Genomic DNA, 20,421 nt, shown 5'->3' with positions numbered 1-20,421 from the left:
TAAATTTTAAATATTTTTTATTACATTTTTAATAAATTATTATATAATTAATTCAAAAGACCTATTATTTTTATAAGTTTCATCCACCGAAATAATCGTATTTGAGGTTAATACTCAAGTCAATAGTTTATCATATGATAAAAGTAATTTTTTTGGATAGAATATAAACTACAATCCAATGATTAAATATCACTTCTTCTTTGATACATATAACACATTATGATGTTGATTACTTCTTGACCATTTATTCTTTGAAATCCAAACCCTAAATCAACGGAAGTCAAGCAAGGTTTAGAAGACACATGTAAATCTTCAAATATAAAAATATAACTATACACACGTCATAGGCAGGGCGTGAGGCACAAGATTATTCTTAAAGGATTATTACTATCTCTAACCAAAGGAAGAGATGATACAAATGATTGCTAAGGTTAGGGTTTTTGTCTAATGATGGAACTTTTGTTGAGAGAGATAATGTTGGAGAAAGAGTGACGGCTTCATATTCCTCTCTCTTTAGGGCCAATAATTTCATTCATAGCTCTTCAAAGAAGTGTGTCTTTTAAGCCTTAATTGTCCTAATATAGTTATTTTATTTCTATAAGTTATATATTATGGAGTTAGCTATTTCTTTTAACAAATTTAGTACTAGAATCTTACAAACCACCAATAATATGAAGTAATACTAACCTTGTTTTTTTATTCATAATACAACTAATAGTCGTTTCAATTTTTTAAGAAATTTTGTGTAAAAAATAACTTAATTTTAGTTAATTATTGAATTTCTTTAAAAAAATTATTTATCATAAATTAGACGTGAAATATATTTTTAAAAATATTTTTTTATCACTGTTTAATTATGGAAAAGTGTAAAATTAAATTTTATATATTAGAACATTTTGTACACTTTCAAAGACAATTTACCTGCAATACAATATTGTTTTTGAATCAAACCCTAGATAATATTAATCTTTTGACAAATTTCTTTAGTGTAATTTTTTATAGCATTATTTTTTTAAGTGGGTCCAGATATTTTCGAATGGACCCATAAACAGTGTTGAATAAATCAGAGCCAGGTCAGCACATGAAGGTGAGCCATACATACGTGGCAAATTCTCACTTTCATGTGAGATATCATTTCTCTAAGGGGTCCGCAAATAGTATTAGTATGTTATTTCATCAATGACTAGTAGAACATTTAAAGAACTAATAATTTCAACTTTATGATACAAAGAAACAACTAATTTCAAACTACTATCCTTACATTTATACTACTAGATATCGTTGCCGACTTCTTTGTTTATATATATATATATATATATATATATATATATATATATATATATATATATTATATATATATATATATATATATATATATATTATATATATATATATATATATATATATATATATATTCTTTTTATTCAGGTATTTTAATATTAAAATTCATTTTAGTTCGTTAAATATTTATATTGATTCTTTAAATTATTCCTTTTTATTTTATTAGTGATAGCAAAATTAAAACCAAAAAAACAGAGAAAATACAAACATTGAAAAATATTTTAAAAAGTCATATAATTTTTTATAAAAATAATAATTTAAAAAAATTAGAATAAAAAAACAAAACTAAAATTAAAAAAATATTGAAAAAAATAAGGAAAATCCCAAAATAATTTTCATACAAGGATAAATTAAAATTCACTAAATTATAGGGATAAAGTGTATTTAACCCATTTTATTATTATTAAAGCAAAATATAATTGAATTCTGTAAATATGAAATTATTGTATAAATTACTTATTTATTATAATATAAGAAATTCAATGTAAATTTTATATATAATGACCATTAGAGATACTTTTACATTTAGTAATTTTAAATCTGATCTCCTATCTAAAATCGAATACAAAATGATCTATCTTATATCCTTCATCCGGTACATTGAAAATTCATGGAGTAAAAAGTCATGTCCTTGAACTTTCCCTCATACTCAACCACTTCCAAACGAAGTTGTTGAATTGAGATCCAAACTATTGGAGAAAGTACTTTTTCAAGAATATTTCCTTGAAATACTTCTATTCCTTCGAGATAATTTGAGTGGCCAATATAAGCCGAGACGTCGATACAACACCTCACTACTAACTACTAAGATTTGTAGCATACGAATGGCAAAACTACATTTTCTTCATCACCAATTTTTAATATATATATATATATATATATATATATATATATATATATATATATATATATATATATATATATATATATATATATATATATATATATATATATATATAAAATAAATTTTGAGGGAGAATTTGACAAATTGATGTAGTTGACCTAGTGGAAAAGAGGAAGACTATAGTTGTTGATTCAAAACCCACTAAGACAATTTTTTTCCTCCTTTTATAACATTTTAATATCCAATTTTTTTTATAAAAATAAAATTGAGTGAAATTTTTATTAAATAGTTTTAACACATCTGGCAATCTTATAAATTTTTTGCATCTTAAATATAACGACTCTTCGAGGTCTCTTTGCAAAGTATCTTTCACATGAACTTTCTTAAAACATTTACTCAAATCTCACGAATCATACCTTCTAGAGTATCGTTCATAAATTCATCTCTTTAACTCTATGTGTCTGATAACACCGAAACACACCGCATATTTGGCCCGACTTGCACATGTTTTATTATCGTTTTGCTTTCATTTTTAGTATTATGTTGGTATTTTTTCTGGATTTCAGGTACTTAACCATGTGAGAGCCGTACTCGAAGAAACGAGGCAAATCAGATGAAAAACAGAGAAAAAGACGTGTTTTGCACTCACAGCGTCCAGCATGTCATTCACCATGGAGGTAGCAATGATGTTGCTGACGTGTCTCATGACCCAACGGTCACAAAGACCAAGTCTCTGCATTTTGTGAAGGTGGTGTTCTCCACAAGGGGTATGGCGGTCGCCATCCCCTATAAACACGAAGCCGTCAAAGTGGTTCAAGCATTACTCCCCACTTCCCCTTTTTTTCTCTCACACGATACCAACAACTATGACTTGGTTTCCAAGGCTTTATAGCACTACAAATAGTGGTTGAAACTCACTTTTGAGGACATCCAAACTTAGTACAACATAAGCCATATATTTATATTTTTTAGAGGTTTAATTCTTCACATCAGAAGATTGTTGCATTGTTGTTGTTATTGAGTTTGTAACACTTTATTTTAATCTTGCCAACATTACTTTCCCATTCAAGTTTTCCTTCAATTTATTCCTGTATCAGATTCAAGACTCAGTTTGGATCATGTTCTTACTATTATCAGTATTATTTATTTATTTTGTTTATTGACTTTGCATGCTTGTTATTTTCTTGTTTTACTTTAATTGTTATCTTTTTGCCTTACTTTAATTGTTATTTTCTTGTCTTACTTTTATTTTGAAGCTTAGTTTATTTCATTGAACATTCGTAATTTTAATTGAATTTGTAAATGATAATGAAAATAATAAATAGTAAATTCTGTTTTCTCTTTGTGCTAACTAACTTTAGGGGTTAGTTAGAGGTTGTTGAGAGGAGTTAGTTAGGATCTAACTACTTGTCTTAGCTATATATAGTAGTCCTCTCTATTGTAACAATTGAGATTGAGAATTACATTTCATCTTTGATCACATACAACTTCTCTTCAAGCTTTTCCTTTCTTTTTGGTTATGGAGTTTCAGCTCATTGTTGTATGTTCACATGGTATCACAAGCATGTGATTCTGCTTTCCGCTGCGATTTTTCTCAATCTTCTTCTTTCGATCCAACTTTTCTGCAGCCTCTGCAACTTTGTTGTTTCTCATCATGTCATCTTCAAGCTCTAATAGCAGCGATCATGGTGAATCTGCCTCAAGAAACAACAATAAAGGTTATCAAAATGATATCCTAAACCCTTATTTCATGCATCCCAATGAAAATCCTTCTTTGATTCTGGTTACACCATTACTTTCCAATAACAATTATCACTCTTGGTCGCGCTCCATGGCCATGGCTCTTCGTTCTAAGAACAAATTGCATTTCATCAATGGTGTTTTACCACGACCTTCTGATCTTGATCCAAATTCCATAGCTTGGGATATATGTAACACCATGATCATGTCTTGGATCAAGAATACTGTAGAAGTTGAAATTGCTCAAAGTATTCTTTGGATGGAGAATGCTGCTGATATGTGGAATGAGCTCAAGGAGCATTTTTATCAAGGCGATGTTTTTAGAATTTTTGATATCCAAGAAGAAATCTGCACATTGAAACAAGGTGATGCTTCTGTTTCTTCATATTACACAAAACTGAAGATTTTATGGCAAGAACTAGATAATTTTAGACCTATTCCTGCATGTGACTGTGATACTACTTGTCTTGCCATTACCAAGATTCGTGCTTACAAAGCTAGTGATCAAGTAATTCGTTTCTTGAAAGGGCTGAATGATCAATACTCTGCTATTAGGTCACAAATAATGCTTATGGATCCTCTCCCTAGCATTTTCAAAGTATATTCCTTGCTTGTTCAACAAGAAAGACAAGCTAATCTTCCCATTGATGAGTCCAAGATTTTGGTCACTCCATCTTCTGATCAGCATCAGAATAATCGTGATACTCAGTCTAAATCATATTCCAATATGCGTGGTAGAGACAGCACTAGAGGAGGCAGATCTTCTGGTGGCAGGGGCAAAAATAATCGTGTTTGCACACATTGTGGCATGTCTAATCACACCATTGATACTTATTTTAAAAAACATGGTTATCCTCCTCATTGGAAGCATGAAGGTGCAATCAATCAATGCAATACTGTATCTGATAGACCTGAAAACACATCAGGATCTGATATTGAAGCAAGTGCACCAGCATCTCATGGTTTGGATTTTACACCAGAGCAGCATCAAGCATTGCTAGCCTTACTTCAAGGCTCATCATACTTGCAATCTCATACCACTAACCAGTTAACCTCTCAAACTAATCTTGGATCAGGTACTATCTGCACTATCCCAAATTCCTTTCATGCTGCATCATTCATATTAGATACAGGAGCAACTTATCATGTTTGTTTTACTCGTGAATATTTTCAGTGTCTTAAGAAAATTAAGCCCATTACCCTCAAACTCCCAAATGGCAGTCTTGTTACCACTAATCTTTCAGGCACTATTCAGTTTAACAGCAACTTTTACATCACTGATGTTCTTTATTTACCTAATTTTGCTTTTAATCTCATTTCTGTCACAAAATTAACCAAATTACTCAATTGTCAACTTGTTTTTAATGATAATTCATGTACTGTACAGGACAAGTTTTCTCTGAAGATGATTGGCACAAATGAGTTACATGGTGGATTATATCTCTTGACCTCTCCTTCAGTTACATTACCTAAAACACCTCCCATACATTGTATCAATTCTTCTGTTAATAATTCAAATAGTCATTATCCTGAATGTAGCCTATGGCATATCAGATTAGGACATGCTTCTAATTCCAAATTGATTGAACTCAATAAAGATTTTCCTTTCATCAAACCCGTCAATATCAAATTGCCTTGTGATGTATGTTTTTATGCAAAACAGAAAAGAATGCCTTTTTCTCCTAGTTCTCATGCTTCTCAATCCACCTTTGACATATTACATATGGATATTTGGGGTCCATTGGCCATACCATCCATGATGGGCTATAGGTATTTTTTAACTATAGTTGATGATAAGAGTAGATTTACATGGTTGTATCTTATGAGACTAAAATCTGAAACCATTTCTCTTGTCAAGTCTTTTGTAGCATTGGTTAAAACTCAATTCAACTGTCATGTCAAGTGCATTAGATCAGATAATGGCAATGAGTTTTTGATGCCTGATTTTTACAATCAATTAGGTATCATTCACCAAACATCTTGTGTGGCTACACCTTAACAAAATGGTATTGTTGAAAGAAAACATCAACATATCTTGGGCATCACTAGAGCTCTTTTATTTCAAGCTCATTTGCCTCCATTATTTTGGGCTCATGCAGTGAGTTATGCTGAGCATATCATAAATAGACTTCCCACACTTTTCTTAAAACAAAAGTCACCCTACCAAATTCTGTACAACATTTTACCTGACATGACCAACCTGAAAGTTTTTGGTTCTTTGTGCTATGCAGCCACTCTAAAATCCAATAGAAATAAATTAGATTTAAGATCTAGAAAGTGCATTAATCTAGGTCATAAACCTAGTGTGAAAGGACATCTTTTGTTTGATTTGCATATTAAGGAACTGTTTATTTCTAGAGATGTTGTTTTCTTTGAGTCTAATTTTCCATATAAACATAATCTTCCTCTACCTTCATCCTCTTCACACACTACTACACACCTGGATGATTTGTTTGATGATGTGTTTCTGCCTAATTCAGTTCCCAATTCTACATTTAATCATTCAGTTGACAATGGTCATACTGAGAATAATTCTCATTCTATAGATTTCAATTCCAATGAAACCAATCATACTACACATTCTCCTACCAATGAAACCAATCATCTTCCTTCTAGTAACTGTGAGCCCATACCTGTAAGAAGATCACATAGACAAGTTCATCCCCCTAACTATCTAAAAGATTATCATTGTAATCTGCTTCACCATCCTGACTCAACTGTGGCCTCATCTTCATCCACCTGTAAGTATCCTATTTCATCTTCTATTTCCTATGATTCTTTTTCATCTTCTCATAAACATTACATGTTAAACTTGTATGCTAACCCTGAACCTACATCATATGAGCATGCTATTTGTGATGAGAATTGGAGAACTGCTATCAATACTGAATTGCAGGCTCTGGTTAAAACTAAAACATGGGATCTTGTGCCCTTACCTTCAAACAAGAAAGCCATTGGCTGCATGTGGGTTTTTAAAGTAAAAATGCATGTTGATGGTACTATTGAGAGGTACAAGGCACGACTTGTTGCAAAGGGGTTCACTCAAACTGAAGGATTAGATTATACTGACACTTTCAGTCCAGTTGTTAAAATGACCACTGTTAGAGTTTGCTTAGCTGTTGCTGTTGTTCATAAATAGCCTTTGTTCCAACTTGATGTTAACACAACTTTCCTCCATGGTGATCTTAATGAGGAAGTTTACATGAAGCCTCCACCTGGTCTCATTTTGTCTACTCCAAATCTTGTTTGCAAATTACAAAGATCTCTTTATGGTCTGATGCAGGCTAGCAGACAATGGAATACAAAAATCACTGACACCCTTATTGCATCAGGTTATATCCAATCCAAAGCAGATTATTCCCTTTTCACTAAGACTTCCTCTCAAGGTTTCACTATGATTCTGGTTTATGTTGATGATTTAGTAGTTGGAGGCACTGATTCTCATGAAATTTTACAAATCAAAACTTGTTTGGATGCTAAATTCAGTATCAAAGACTTGGGAGTTCTCAAATACTTCCTAGGCTTTGAAGTGGCTCGCAACACTCATGGTATTTCTTTATGTCAAAGAAAATACACTCTTGATTTGATTTATGATGCTGGTCTTCTTGGTGCCAAACCTTGTTCCACCCCTATGCAACCTCATCTTCAACTCCACAAAACATATGGCACACCTCTCTCTGATCCTACTCCCTACAGAAGGCTTATCGGTCGTTTATTGTATCTCACACATACCAGACCTAAAATTTCCTATGCTGTCAGCAAACTAAGCCAATTTCTTGCTGCTCCAACAGATAAACATATGTTAGCTGGTCTACATGTTTTGAAGTACCTCAAAAACAGTCCAGGCCAAGGACTCATTTTTCAATCTAATACCTCTTTATGTCTCAAAGGTTTTTCAGATTCAGATTGGGGGGCTTGCCCTGATACACGAAGATCCATTTCTGGTTTTTGTTATTTTCTTGGCACTTCACTCATTAGCTGGAAGAGCAAGAAGCAGCCTGTCATTTCCAGATCTTCATCTGAAGCCGAGTATCGTGCTCTTGCTCAAGCTACTTGTGAAGGGGTTTTGCTTCTCAATATTCTTCATGATTTTCACATCAATCATTCAGTACCTATTGTAACACCCCGATTAAAATAAGAGAATTATTTAATTGAGTTAATAGTATTTTATTAATTTAATTAAATAAAGTTGAATTATTGGATTATTATTATTATAGATATTATTTATTTTAATAATAATTAAATAAATAAAATAATTGGAATATGAAGAGTGGAAGGGTAAAAGTGGAAATTGGATAAAAGAGGCCAAAGTGAGAATTCAGTTTTTCACGTGTTTTGTCTCAGAGTCAGAGAAAGGGGAGAAACGCTGAAGAGAAAGAGAAGGAAGAGGAGGAGGCCAAAGATTGCTCAGAGCTTCCTTCAATCCAAAGAGGTAAGGGGTCTGAACCTTATTAAACAATAATATGCTGAAAATGGTGAAATATTGGATAAACGAAATTGGGATTTTAATCGAAGGGATTCGTAGAAATTATATGCAATGATGTTAGGATTTGGGAAATCGAATAAGGGACTATTAGTATTAGATGATATGAGTGATTTTGTGGAATTTGGACTGTGGAAGGATGAATTTGGATAGATCTCGTAGCAGAGAAAGCCATTGCAGATCTGGAAATCTGGTTTCTGGTCATACGCGTATGGCACTAGGCAATACGCGTATGAGATGGCTGGTACGCGTATGGCACTAGGCAATACGCGTATGGATGAGGAAGATGATGTTTTGAACGTGTTTTGGTCTCTGTTGGTACGCGTAATGGGGGATTGTTACGCGTAGCATACGCGTATGAGACAGGTGATACGCGTATGGGTTGGGCGAGGAAAGGCGTAATACGCGTATGAGAGTGGGCATTACGCGTATGGATTTGGCCAGGCGTGGGCAATACGCGTATGGGCATAGGCAATACGCGTATGGGCAGACTTGTGGTCTTCCTGGGCTGTTGTTGTGCAGTTTTTGGTTGTTTAGGCTGAACGAGGTAACTTAGCTGATGCATGGTATACGAGGGATCATTTCTCGTTGCTTTGAATGGTATAGATATTAGTAGAGCGTGATAATACTGTGTTTGATCGTGTGGCATGATGTGATATGCTTTTGTGATAGAATGTGTTAATGATGATGATAACATGACTATATGATGTTGTTGTTGCTATGTTGATTATGATGCATGTTTGATGTGCATGCATTCATGAAAGGCCGATGCCTAGTGATGAACGGACTGAGTTTCAATGATGTTGTTGACTCCGGGCTTGTTGAGAGGCTTGGTTCCTTGTGGGGAACTCGGATTCTATGGTGATGAATCTGGGAGTAGTGATCCTGTAGTTGGTCACAAAATGGGTATACCGAGTCGTGTTGAGTCATGCATGGGTGTGTGCATTGCATTTGATGTGTTGTGTTGTTGATGTTCATGAGTTTATGGATTATGATGATTATGATGAATTGTGTTGGCATATGTGAATATATTTATGTTTATATTTCTGTCGTTATATTATTATTTAATAATGTAATTCTCACCCCTTCTGCATGTGTTTATGTTCATCTATGATGAGCAATGTGCAGATAAAGTGGAGTAGCTATTGTTGAGGTTCGAAGAATAAGTGTAGAGTTACTCTACAGAGTCGAGTCAAATGCTCTGGTCATGTGACACCGGGGATTATGGGATTCGATAGCTAAATTATTATTATTTACGTTGTTTATGATGACTAATTTGTTGAGATAATGTTGAAACATTTTTATAATATTTATGTTGTTGTCCGCTGCGAAGTTTTAATAAAATAAATAATATGATTTTTATTGTGATGCGATAAGTGTTATGTTTTAAGAAATGTAAACTCTTCTACATGTTGTACTCTGATAATCTAATTAAATATGTCGTTTGGGGTAGAAGGGTGTTACATTAGTGGTATCAGAGCATGGTCAGTCCAGTCGAGTCATAATGTGAGGTTTTCCCTGTTGGTCGATTAGTGTAAATGACACTGTCGATATTTAACGGTTGTGGTTGTGTTGTGCAGAGTATGGCTGGAGAAAATGACCGTGCAATTGCTGAAGCTTTGGCTGCTATGGCGCAGGCTATGCAGGCGCAGCAGAATCCGCCGGTCGACGAGTTCAGGAATTTGGGAAGGTTTCTGAAGAATAACCCTCCTACATTCAAGGGGCGCTATGACCCAGATGGTGCTCAGATTTGGCTGAAGGAAATTGAGAAGATTTTCCGGGTGATGACGTGTACTGAAGCACAGAAGGTGCAGTTTGGTACGCATATGTTATCTGAAGAGGCTGAAAACTGGTGGGATAACACTCGCCAGAGAATTGCAGTACCAGGTGCTGAGATGACTTGGGAAAGGTTCAAGACGGCCTTTCTGGAGAAATATTTTCCTGCTGATGTGCGATGTAAGAAGGAGATGGAATTTCTGAGACTGATGCAGGGTAACATGTCTGTTGCTGATTACGTTTCGAAGTTTGAGGAGCTGGTGCAGTATTGTCCTCATTATAATAATGCTGATGCTGAGGAATCCAAGTGTGTCAAGTTTGAGAACGGGTTGCGTCCCGAGATCAAACAAGGCATTGGTTACCAGGAGATTCGTAGGTTTCCTACACATGTTAACAAGTGCAGGATATTTGATGAAGATAGCAAGGCTAGGACTGCTCACTACAAGAGTCTTAGTGAGAAGAAGAATAAGGATCGTGGTAGTCCTTATGCATCTCCGAATGGTAAAGGTAAGCAGAAAGTGGTAGATGAGAAGAAGCCAAGTGGGGGAGGATCTCCCATAGCTGGTAAATGTTTCAAGTGTGGCGAGCCAGGCCACCGTGCTGATAGCTGTACCAAGAAAGTGCTGAGATGTTTCCGATGCGGTCAGACTGGTCATAGAGTTACTGAATGTAAGGATGCTGGTCCGACATGTTTTAATTGTGGCGAGAAAGGCCATATCAGTTCGCAGTGCTCGAAACCGAAGAAGGCGGCTACTGCAGCTCATACTACTGGTAGGGTGTTTGCCCTGAGTGGGGCTGAAGCTCCTAAAGAAGATAATCTGATTAAAGGTACTTGCTTGATTAATAATGTTGAATTGCTTGCCATTGTTGATACTGGTGCTACTCATTCGTTTATTTCGTATGAGTGTGCGACCAGGATTGGTGTGATTATGTCGTCCCTAGGCGGAAGTATGGTGATAGATACTCCTGCTAATGGTTCTGTGAAAACTTCTGTTGTCTGTCGAGGTTGTCATTTGACGATCTTTGAGAGAGAGTTCGTGGTTGATTTGGTGTGCTTGCCCTTGCACCAAATTGATATTATTCTGGGAATGAATTGGCTAGAATTCTATGGCGTGTTTATCAACTGCTATAGGAAGACGGTGCGGTTTTCTGAAGTTGGTGAGAATGATGAGGCAAGATTTCTATCTGCTAGGCAGGTGGGGGAATTTGTGAAAGATGAAGCTCAGATATTCGCTTTATTTGCGTCTCTGCAAACGGATAAGAAAGTGGTGAGTGTAGGTTTGCCTGTTGTCTGTGAATTTCAGGATGTGTTTCCGGAGGATGTAAGTGAATTACCTCCAGAACGTGAAGTCGAATTTGCCATTGACTTAGTACCAGGTACGAGTCCGGTGTCGATGTCTCCTTATAGAATGTCGGCAACTGAATTAGTTGAATTGAAGAAGCAACTTGAAGAATTGCTTGAGAAGAAGTTCGTGCGTCCAAGTGTTTCTCCTTGGGGTGCACCAGTATTGTTAGTGAAGAAGAAAGAAGGTACGATGAGGTTGTGTGTCGATTATCGGCAGTTGAATAAGGTGACTATCAAGAATCGGTATCCATTGCCGAGGATTGATGATTTGATGGACCAGTTGGTTGGAGCGCATGTTTTCAGTAAGATTGATTTGCGGTCGGGTTATCATCAGATCCGAGTGAAGTCAGATGATATTGCGAAGACTGCTTTCCGTACGAGGTATGGTCATTATGAATACACTGTGATGCCGTTCGGTGTGTCTAATGCTCCAGGTGTGTTTATGGAATATATGAATCGTATATTTCATCCGTACCTTGATAATTTTGTTGTGGTGTTCATAGATGATATATTGATATATTCTAAGACGGAAGAAGAGCATGCAGGACATCTGAGAATTGTTTTGCAGGTGTTAAGAGAAAAGAAACTATATGCAAAGTTATCTAAATGTGAGTTCTGGTTGAAGGAAGTGAGTTTCCTTGGCCATGTGATTTCGAGTGGTGGGATTTCTGTTGATCCTGCTAAAGTTGTTGCTGTATTACAGTGGGAGACTCCGAAGTCTGCTACTGAGGTACGCAGTTTTCTGGGGTTAGCTGGTTATTATCGCAGATTTATTGAGGGCTTCTCTAAGTTGGCATTGCCGTTGACGCAGTTGACTAAGAAGGGTCAAGTGTATGTGTGGGATACAGCTTGTGAAGCGAGTTTTGTTGAGTTGAAGAGGCGGTTGACCAGTGCTCCAGTGTTGATCTTGCCTAATCCTGGTGAGTCCTTCGTTGTTTATTGTGATGCTTCTTTGATGGGTCTTGGTGGTGTCTTGATGCAGAACGGTAAAGTTGTAGCTTATGTGTCTAGACAGTTGAAAGTTCATGAGAGGAATTATCCTACGCATGATCTAGAACTTGCAGCTGTTGTATTTGTGTTGAAAATGTGGAGACATTATCTGTATGGTTCCAGGTTCGAAGTGTTCAGTGATCACAAGAGTCTGAAGTATCTGTTTGATCAGAAAGAGTTAAATATGAGGCAGAGAAGGTGGTTAGAATTACTGAAGGATTTTGACTTTGAATTGAGTTATCATCCCGGTAAGGCTAATGTAGTTGCAGATGCGCTGAGTAGAAAGTCTCTACATATGTCTATGATGATGGTTCGGGAGCTCGAGTTAATTGAACAGTTCCGTGATATGAGTTTGGGTTGTGAAGTTTCCGCTGATAGTGTAAAGTTGGGTATGCTGAAGTTGACTAGTGGAATTCTAGAAGATATTCGGAATGGTCAGCAAGTTGATGTCGCTCTAGTTGATCATATTACTATGGTTAACCAGGGTAGTGGTGGTAATTTTGAGATTGATGAGAATGGCATCCTGCGATTTAAAGGTAGAGTTTGTGTTCCTGAGGTGTCTGAATTGAAAAAGAGTATTCTTGAAGAGGGCCATAGGAGTGGATTGAGCATCCATCCAGGTGCAACTAAAATGTATCAAGATTTGAAGAAGTTGTTTTGGTGGGCTGGTATGAAAAGAGATGTTGCTAAGTTTGTGTATGCCTGTTTGACTTGTCAGAAGTCAAAGATTGAACATCAGAAACCGACAGGTATGATGCAACCTTTGAAGATTCCTGAATGGAAGTGGGATAGCATTTCCATGGATTTTGTGACGGGATTGCCGAGGACGGTGAAAGGTAATGATTCTATTTGGGTGATTGTGGATCGGTTGACTAAGTCGGCGCATTTCTTGCCGATGAAGATTAATCACTCTTTAGAGAAGTTGGCAGAGTTGTATATCGAGGAGATAGTGAGGCTGCATGGTATTCCATCCAGTATTGTGTCTGATAGAGATCTCAGATTTACTTCTAGATTTTGGGAAAGTTTGCAGAAAGCGTTGGGGACTAAGTTGAGGTTGAGTTCAGCTTATCATCCTCAGACTGATGGTCAGACCGAAAGAACTATCCAATCCTTGGAGGATTTGTTGAGAGCTTGTGTGTTGGAACAGAGTGGTTCTTGGGATAGTTATTTGCCGTTGGTGGAGTTTACTTATAATAATAGTTTCCATGCTAGTATCGGTATGGCTCCATATGAAGCATTGTATGGTAGGAGGTGTAGAACTCCATTGTGTTGGTATGAATCAGGTGAGAGTGTTGTACTCGGACCTGAGATTGTGCAGCAGACGACTGAAAGGGTTAAGATGATTCAGGAGAAAATGAAGATTTCTCAGAGTCGTCAGAAGAGTTATCATGATAACAGGAGAAAGGCACTTGAGTTCCAAGAGGGAGATCATGTGTTCTTAAGAGTTACTCCGACGACGGGTGTGGGTAGAGCTTTAAAGTCTAAAAAGCTTACTCCGAGGTTTGTGGGTCCGTATCAGATTTTGAAGAGGGTTGGGGAAGTGGCGTATCGGATAGCTTTACCGCCGTCGCTTTCTAATCTGCATGATTGAGTTAATAGTATTTTATTAATTTAATTAAATAAAGTTGAATTATTGGATTATTATTATTATAGATATTATTTATTTTAATAATAATTAAATAAATAAAATAATTGGAATATGAAGAGTGGAAGGGTAAAAGTGGAAATTGGATAAAAGAGGCCAAAGTGAGAATTCAGTTTTTCACGTGTTTTGTCTCAGAGTCAGAGAAAGGGGAGAAACGCTGAAGAGAAAGAGAAGGAAGAGGAGGAGGCCAAAGATTGCTCAGAGCTTCCTTCAATCCAAAGAGGTAAGGGGTCTGAACCTTATTAAACAATAATATGCTGAAAATGGTGAAATATTGGATAAACGAAATTGGGATTTTAATCGAAGGGATTCGTAGAAATTATATGCAATGATGTTAGGATTTGGGAAATCGAATAAGGGACTATTAGTATTAGATGATATGAGTGATTTTGTGTGGAATTTGGACTGTGGAAGGATGAATTTGGATAGATCTCGTAGCAGAGAAAGCCATTGCAGATCTGGAAATCTGGTTTCTGGTCATACGCGTATGGCACTAGGCAATACGCGTATGAGATGGCTGGTACGCGTATGGCACTAGGCAATACGCGTATGGATGAGGAAGATGATGTTTTGAACGTGTTTTGGTCTCTGTTGGTACGCGTAATGGGGGATTGTTACGCGTAGCATACGCGTATGAGACAGGTGATACGCGTATGGGTTGGGCGAGGAAAGGCGTAATACGCGTATGAGAGTGGGCATTACGCGTATGGATTTGGCCAGGCGTGGGCAATACGCGTATGGGCATAGGCAATACGCGTATGGGCAGACTTGTGGTCTTCCTGGGCTGTTGTTGTGCAGTTTTTGGTTGTTTAGGCTGAACGAGGTAACTTAGCTGATGCATGGTATACGAGGGATCATTTCTCGTTGCTTTGAATGGTATAGATATTAGTAGAGCGTGATAATACTGTGTTTGATCGTGTGGCATGATGTGATATGCTTTTGTGATAGAATGTGTTAATGATGATGATAACATGACTATATGATGTTGTTGTTGCTATGTTGATTATGATGCATGTTTGATGTGCATGCATTCATGAAAGGCCGATGCCTAGTGATGAACGGACTGAGTTCCAATGATGTTGTTGACTCCGGGCTTGTTGAGAGGCTTGGTTCCTTGTGGGGAACTCGGATTCTATGGTGATGAATCTGGGAGTAGTGATCCTGTAGTTGGTCACAAAATGGGTATACCGAGTCGTGTTGAGTCATGCATGGGTGTGTGCATTGCATTTGATGTGTTGTGTTGTTGATGTTCATGAGTTTATGGATTATGATGATTATGATGAATTGTGTTGGCATATGTGAAATATATTTATGTTTATATTTCTGTCGTTATATTATTATTTAATAATGTAATTCTCACCCCTTCTGCATGTGTTTATGTTCATCTATGATGAGCAATGTGCAGATAAAGTGGAGTAGCTATTGTTGAGGTTCGAAGAATAAGTGTAGAGTTACTCTACAGAGTCGAGTCAAATGCTCTGGTCATGTGACACCGGGGATTATGGGATTCGATAGCTAAATTATTATTATTTACGTTGTTTATGATGACTAATTTGTTGAGATAATGTTGAAACATTTTTATAATATTTATGTTGTTGTCCGCTGCGAAGTTTTAATAAAATAAATAATATGATTTTTATTGTGATGCGATAAGTGTTATGTTTTAAGAAATGTAAACTCTTCTACATGTTGTACTCTGATAATCTAATTAAATATGTCGTTTGGGGTAGAAGGGTGTTACACCTATCATCCTTTACTGTGATAACAAATCTGCCATGCATATAGCTGCAAATCCTGTGTTTCATGAGCGCACAAAACACATAGAGATCGACTATCATGTTGTACGTGAGAAAGTACTAGTTGGAGTTGTTCATCTCATGCCTGTCACTTCTAAGGAGCAGGTTGCGGATATTTTTACCAAGTCTCTTCAACCTGGTCCTTTCAATACTTTGCAATCCAAGCTTGGAATGATTGACATTCATTCCAGCTTGAGGGGGGCTGTAAATGATAATGAAAATAATAAACAGTAAATTCTGTTTTCTCTTTGTGCTAACTAACTTTAGGGGTTAGTTAGAGGTTGTTGAGAGGAGTTAGTTAGGATCTAACTACTTGTCTTAGCTATATATAGTAGTCCTCTCTATTGTAACAATTGAGATTGAGAATTACATTTCATCTTTGATCACATACAACTTCTCTTCAAGCTTTTCCTTTCTTTTTGGTTATGGAGTTTCAACTCATTGTTGTATGTTCATAGAATCGCCTGATATGTTTAATTCTAATTTTCAATTCACCACTTTATTGTTTACTATGACCATGTCCAACTATACTACTAGTGTTAGAATGTGAGGATCATCGATTCGACGATACTCAGTCTATTATTTCTTTAAGATTACTATCGGGGCTGTTTTGGTTTTTATTTCAATTTTTTGGAAATTAAATTGATCGGTTACTATAAGAGTAGAATCGTAGATACGTCGGGTAAGATCGAAAGTCGTTCGGTACTTAAGATAAAAAATATAAGTTTTTTATTAATAAACACCGCGAGAGCACTTTGTTAATTAATTAGGAGAATTTGATATTTCTAGAAAGTTATTTTGAAAATATTTTCGGACGCGTTTATAAGTTTAGAATCTGGTTATCCGAGCGAAAACGGGGAACCTTTTAAAGTTAAATTTTCCATCCAAAACCATTTTTCAACTAAGTAACAAAATCTAATTTCTAAAAAGGTTTTCATTACTTTAACACAAAACGCATTGAGCCATATTCCAGTATTACATTTCTGAATTCATTCAAGTCTATTATTTTTACTTTATTGTTCCTATTCTAATTCTTTTACGATCGCGTTAGATAAACACCGTAGCAATAGAAAATGATAGACTGACCATTAGGTGTCTATGGGTTTGACAATCTTTTATATTACTCTGATACACTCTGTATACTTGTGGAAAATATCCATCAGTCACATAGATTTTTTTGTCACATCACCATGTCATACCCATTTCGTGTAATTTTGAATAATTTTATCACAAACTAAAAGATTGAATATAACATCCCTTGGATGTTTAGCGTATTTTTTAAAATTTTAAAAGGACATCAAAAAATCTCATTATGATTAGGAAGATTTTTTTTCTACGAATTCATGAAATTAAATCAGTCAATCATCATACTATTTACTTAATCTATTTACTCTCATCCAATTACAATTCATAATCACATACATCTTTGAAAGTAAAATAAAAATGAACATTTAAAAAAAAACACCAATAACAATAAACAACAAAAATTACAAATACCTACAAACAATACTACATTATACCCTAAGTCTCAAAAACCGTTACAATAACAGTAACAACAACGACGACGACAACAACAACAACAATAACAACGACAACAACAACAACAACTACTACTTGTCATACCCCAATTTTGTCCGGATATTTTAAATTCATCCAATACATGTCCACTTGTCAAGTTTTTCATTTGTATCCATATGCATTTTTTATCATCAAATAAAGTCACCATAACCATGCATATATGCATTATAATAAAAAAGTCAACATAAAGTCAACATTTTATATGTTGAATAAATTTACTAAATTTTCATTTTTTAATATGCATTAAAAAAGAGAGGATAAATTCATGATCATTTGATTTATAATCAAAATATCCATTTAAATTTAATTAATCATTTTCATGCATCATAAAACAAAAAGCAATGCTTCTAGAAGATCCAAAATATCTCTCATTTATTACATCATTATTTCATGCATATATTACATAATTATTCACTATTTAATTAAATAAGCTTATAGAAGACACTCACGCTATTTGCATAATTCTTAAAACACCCGTTAACATAATTCTAGAGCTTATAAATAAACCCCATTTCATTCACAAATGAGACCAACAATCATTCACAAAAACTAAGACAATACTCTTTTCATTTTCTTTCAAGTCATTTCTTTCTTTTTATTGAATATGTAGGATCTTACGCTTGTTTTTTATTTAATTCTATTATATTTTTATTTTTTCTTTATTTATTTAGTACCTTAATAATCACAATTTTGTATGAAAACTCAATTGATTTCAAAATCAAGAGTTTAAAGTGTTCTTAAACCTCCATGAACAAAAATGGTCAAATGTAAATTGATGTTTGTTTTACATAAATAATGTACCCAATAACTTCTCAACATCACCCCGTTCACGAATTCATAGTTCGTTTGTCATGAGGATGGATAAAATGATCAAATCAAGCAAATATATGTTGCTGTATTTTGTTGATTTTTGAATTTTTTTTGTTATTTATTTTATGATTTTGAATATTTCATTGTGCTCGTGAGATCAAATAGATAAATTTTCATTATTTATTTGTTTAATTTCATAAAAAATTGAGAAAATTATGATGGTTTTACATTATTGTTGTAACCATTTTCTTCCATTTTTGTTGCTACTGGAATATGGGGTTGGGGAAGATGAAGTCTCCCCACACCCCTTGATTTCTCAGTACACCCCTGTGGACCCCTCTCCTTTGGGCCTAGAGTATTTTTTTAGCTACACCCCAAAATTTTCAACTTGTTTTTGTCTTTTGTCTTTTTTTTCTTCTTATTATTGCTTTATATATTTATTTTTGTTCTTTCTTTTATTTCCTTTAGTTTTTTTTAATTCTTTCACCTCTTGTGTTGATAGTGTGACCTCATTTTTATTATTTATTTTACCTTTTTTATTGCTTTATTTTTTAGTTTATTTCATTGTATTTTTAGTTGATGCATAATTGTTAATCCAAAAAGACAAAATGACTATTAAAATTAACCTTTCAAAAATACTAAAATCAAAGGTGCTTGATCAACATCAAGTACATTTTTCAAAATCATTTCCAAATCCCTTTCGTTTCAAGTTCAAATTAAAACTTCGGTTTATATCGAGTATTTTATCCAAATTAAAATAAGATACTTAATTATCCTTAAAACACCATTTCATTTAGAGATGAAAAGGGGAATGGTCTCGAGCCTTCAATTCATCTCCTAAATTGTTTGGCTATGAGTTCCATTACTCGACTATTCAAACAATTGTCATCTCTTAAACATTCCTAATCCTATCAAATCCAAATCATTTTTACAATAACTTAGACGAAAAAGGAGGTGGTCTAGAGACGTCTATTCCCTTCCCCAAATACTTGGATACAAGTTACCTTAATCAACCATTCGAGTATCCACTGTCCATTCAAAATACGCTAACACCATATAAATCCTTTCGCAATTAAGGATGAACAGGAAGACGCTCTAGAGCATTCCTTTCATCTCCTCGATTGTTTAGATATGAGTTCCCATCAAACCTATCTTTTTCTCGCCCCCGTGCAATTGAAGCCAATCAAACTTATCTTTTCTCGCCCCATGCAATCGAAACCTTTTCACAAATAGACATAGTTTAGTCCTTTCTAACGCGTATACAAATTAACACTTCAGCCTCTCATGCGCGAGCATACTGCTAAGTGTTTAAACTTCTAGAATGCAATATCCCTTATACCGTAAAATAAACAAACGCTAAGTCTCCCATCCACAAGCAAACAAGCCAATGTTTAGCAGTTAGAATGAGACCTAAACATTCGTCCATTAAAATCAATCAACCAACACTCTTGGCTACCAAGAACTACGTAGCTTTGAGTTCTCCATCGCACCTAGAGATATGTAGGAGAGAGATTCACGTCTCATCAAGTACTATAATAAAAAACACCAAAAATATCTTGTCTTTCCAAACTATAAAGCATTTAATTCCTATTGTACCTGAGGATACGTAGGAGCAAGACTCACAATCTTGTCAAGCACCTTAATAAAAAAAAATTGCGATCCCTTTCTTTTTCTTTTCTTTTTTAATCATTTTATCATTCGAAGAAAACAATTGACATATGCTAATATTCAATCGCAAATTTAACTAAGAGGTTTCCATTGAATACAATGGACGTGGGGGGTGCTAATAATTTCCCTTTGCATAATCGACTCCCGAACCCTGAATTTGGTTGTGACGATCATCTACTTTATTTTAAGGGTTTTATCGATATTTTCCATTTCCTTCATTGGAATAAATAAAGTTCAGTGGAGACTCTGTTCGATACGAAGATTTTAACCTTCATCTCCTTAGATAGAACGTCCTTAAATAGGGGCAGCTGTAAGACCCCAATTTGGACCCTAAGATCCCTCATGCTATCTGTCATACCCAAAAATTTGCCCATTAATATTTCAAGACATTTTGCAAGGCATTCC

At 35.1% G+C, this 20,421-nt stretch overlaps 1 protein-coding gene across 1 annotated transcript; it reads left to right on the top strand.

Annotated features, from left to right (window-relative positions):
• The first annotated feature begins 7,127 nt into the window (after positions 1–7,127).
• On the top strand, positions 7,128–16,194 carry LOC127130252 (uncharacterized mitochondrial protein AtMg00810-like). The gene is made up of 2 exons (XM_051059296.1): positions 7,128–8,042; positions 15,895–16,194. Exons 1-2 carry the CDS (start codon positions 7,128–7,130, stop codon positions 16,192–16,194), a joined length of 1,215 nt encoding a protein of 404 aa, XP_050915253.1.
• The last annotated feature ends 4,227 nt before the right edge of the window (positions 16,195–20,421 follow it).

The sequence above is a fragment of the Lathyrus oleraceus genome, chromosome 3, assembly GCF_024323335.1.
Source record: "Lathyrus oleraceus cultivar Zhongwan6 chromosome 3, CAAS_Psat_ZW6_1.0, whole genome shotgun sequence".
Classification (NCBI taxonomy): domain Eukaryota; kingdom Viridiplantae; phylum Streptophyta; class Magnoliopsida; order Fabales; family Fabaceae; genus Lathyrus; species Lathyrus oleraceus.
The sequence above is the reverse complement of the archived record's forward strand: the minus strand, read 5'-3'. Positions and strand labels throughout refer to the sequence as shown.

Excerpts from the sequence above, each read along its gene's own strand:
- LOC127130252 (XM_051059296.1), top strand. The coding sequence starts at position 7,128 with ATGAAGCCTCCACCTGGTCTCATTTTGTCTACTCCAAATCTTGTTTGC. Across the intron at positions 8,043-15,894 it reads TCAATCATTCAGTACCTATT|AAGGGTGTTACACCTATCAT; the intron begins GTAACACCCCGA and ends CGTTTGGGGTAG.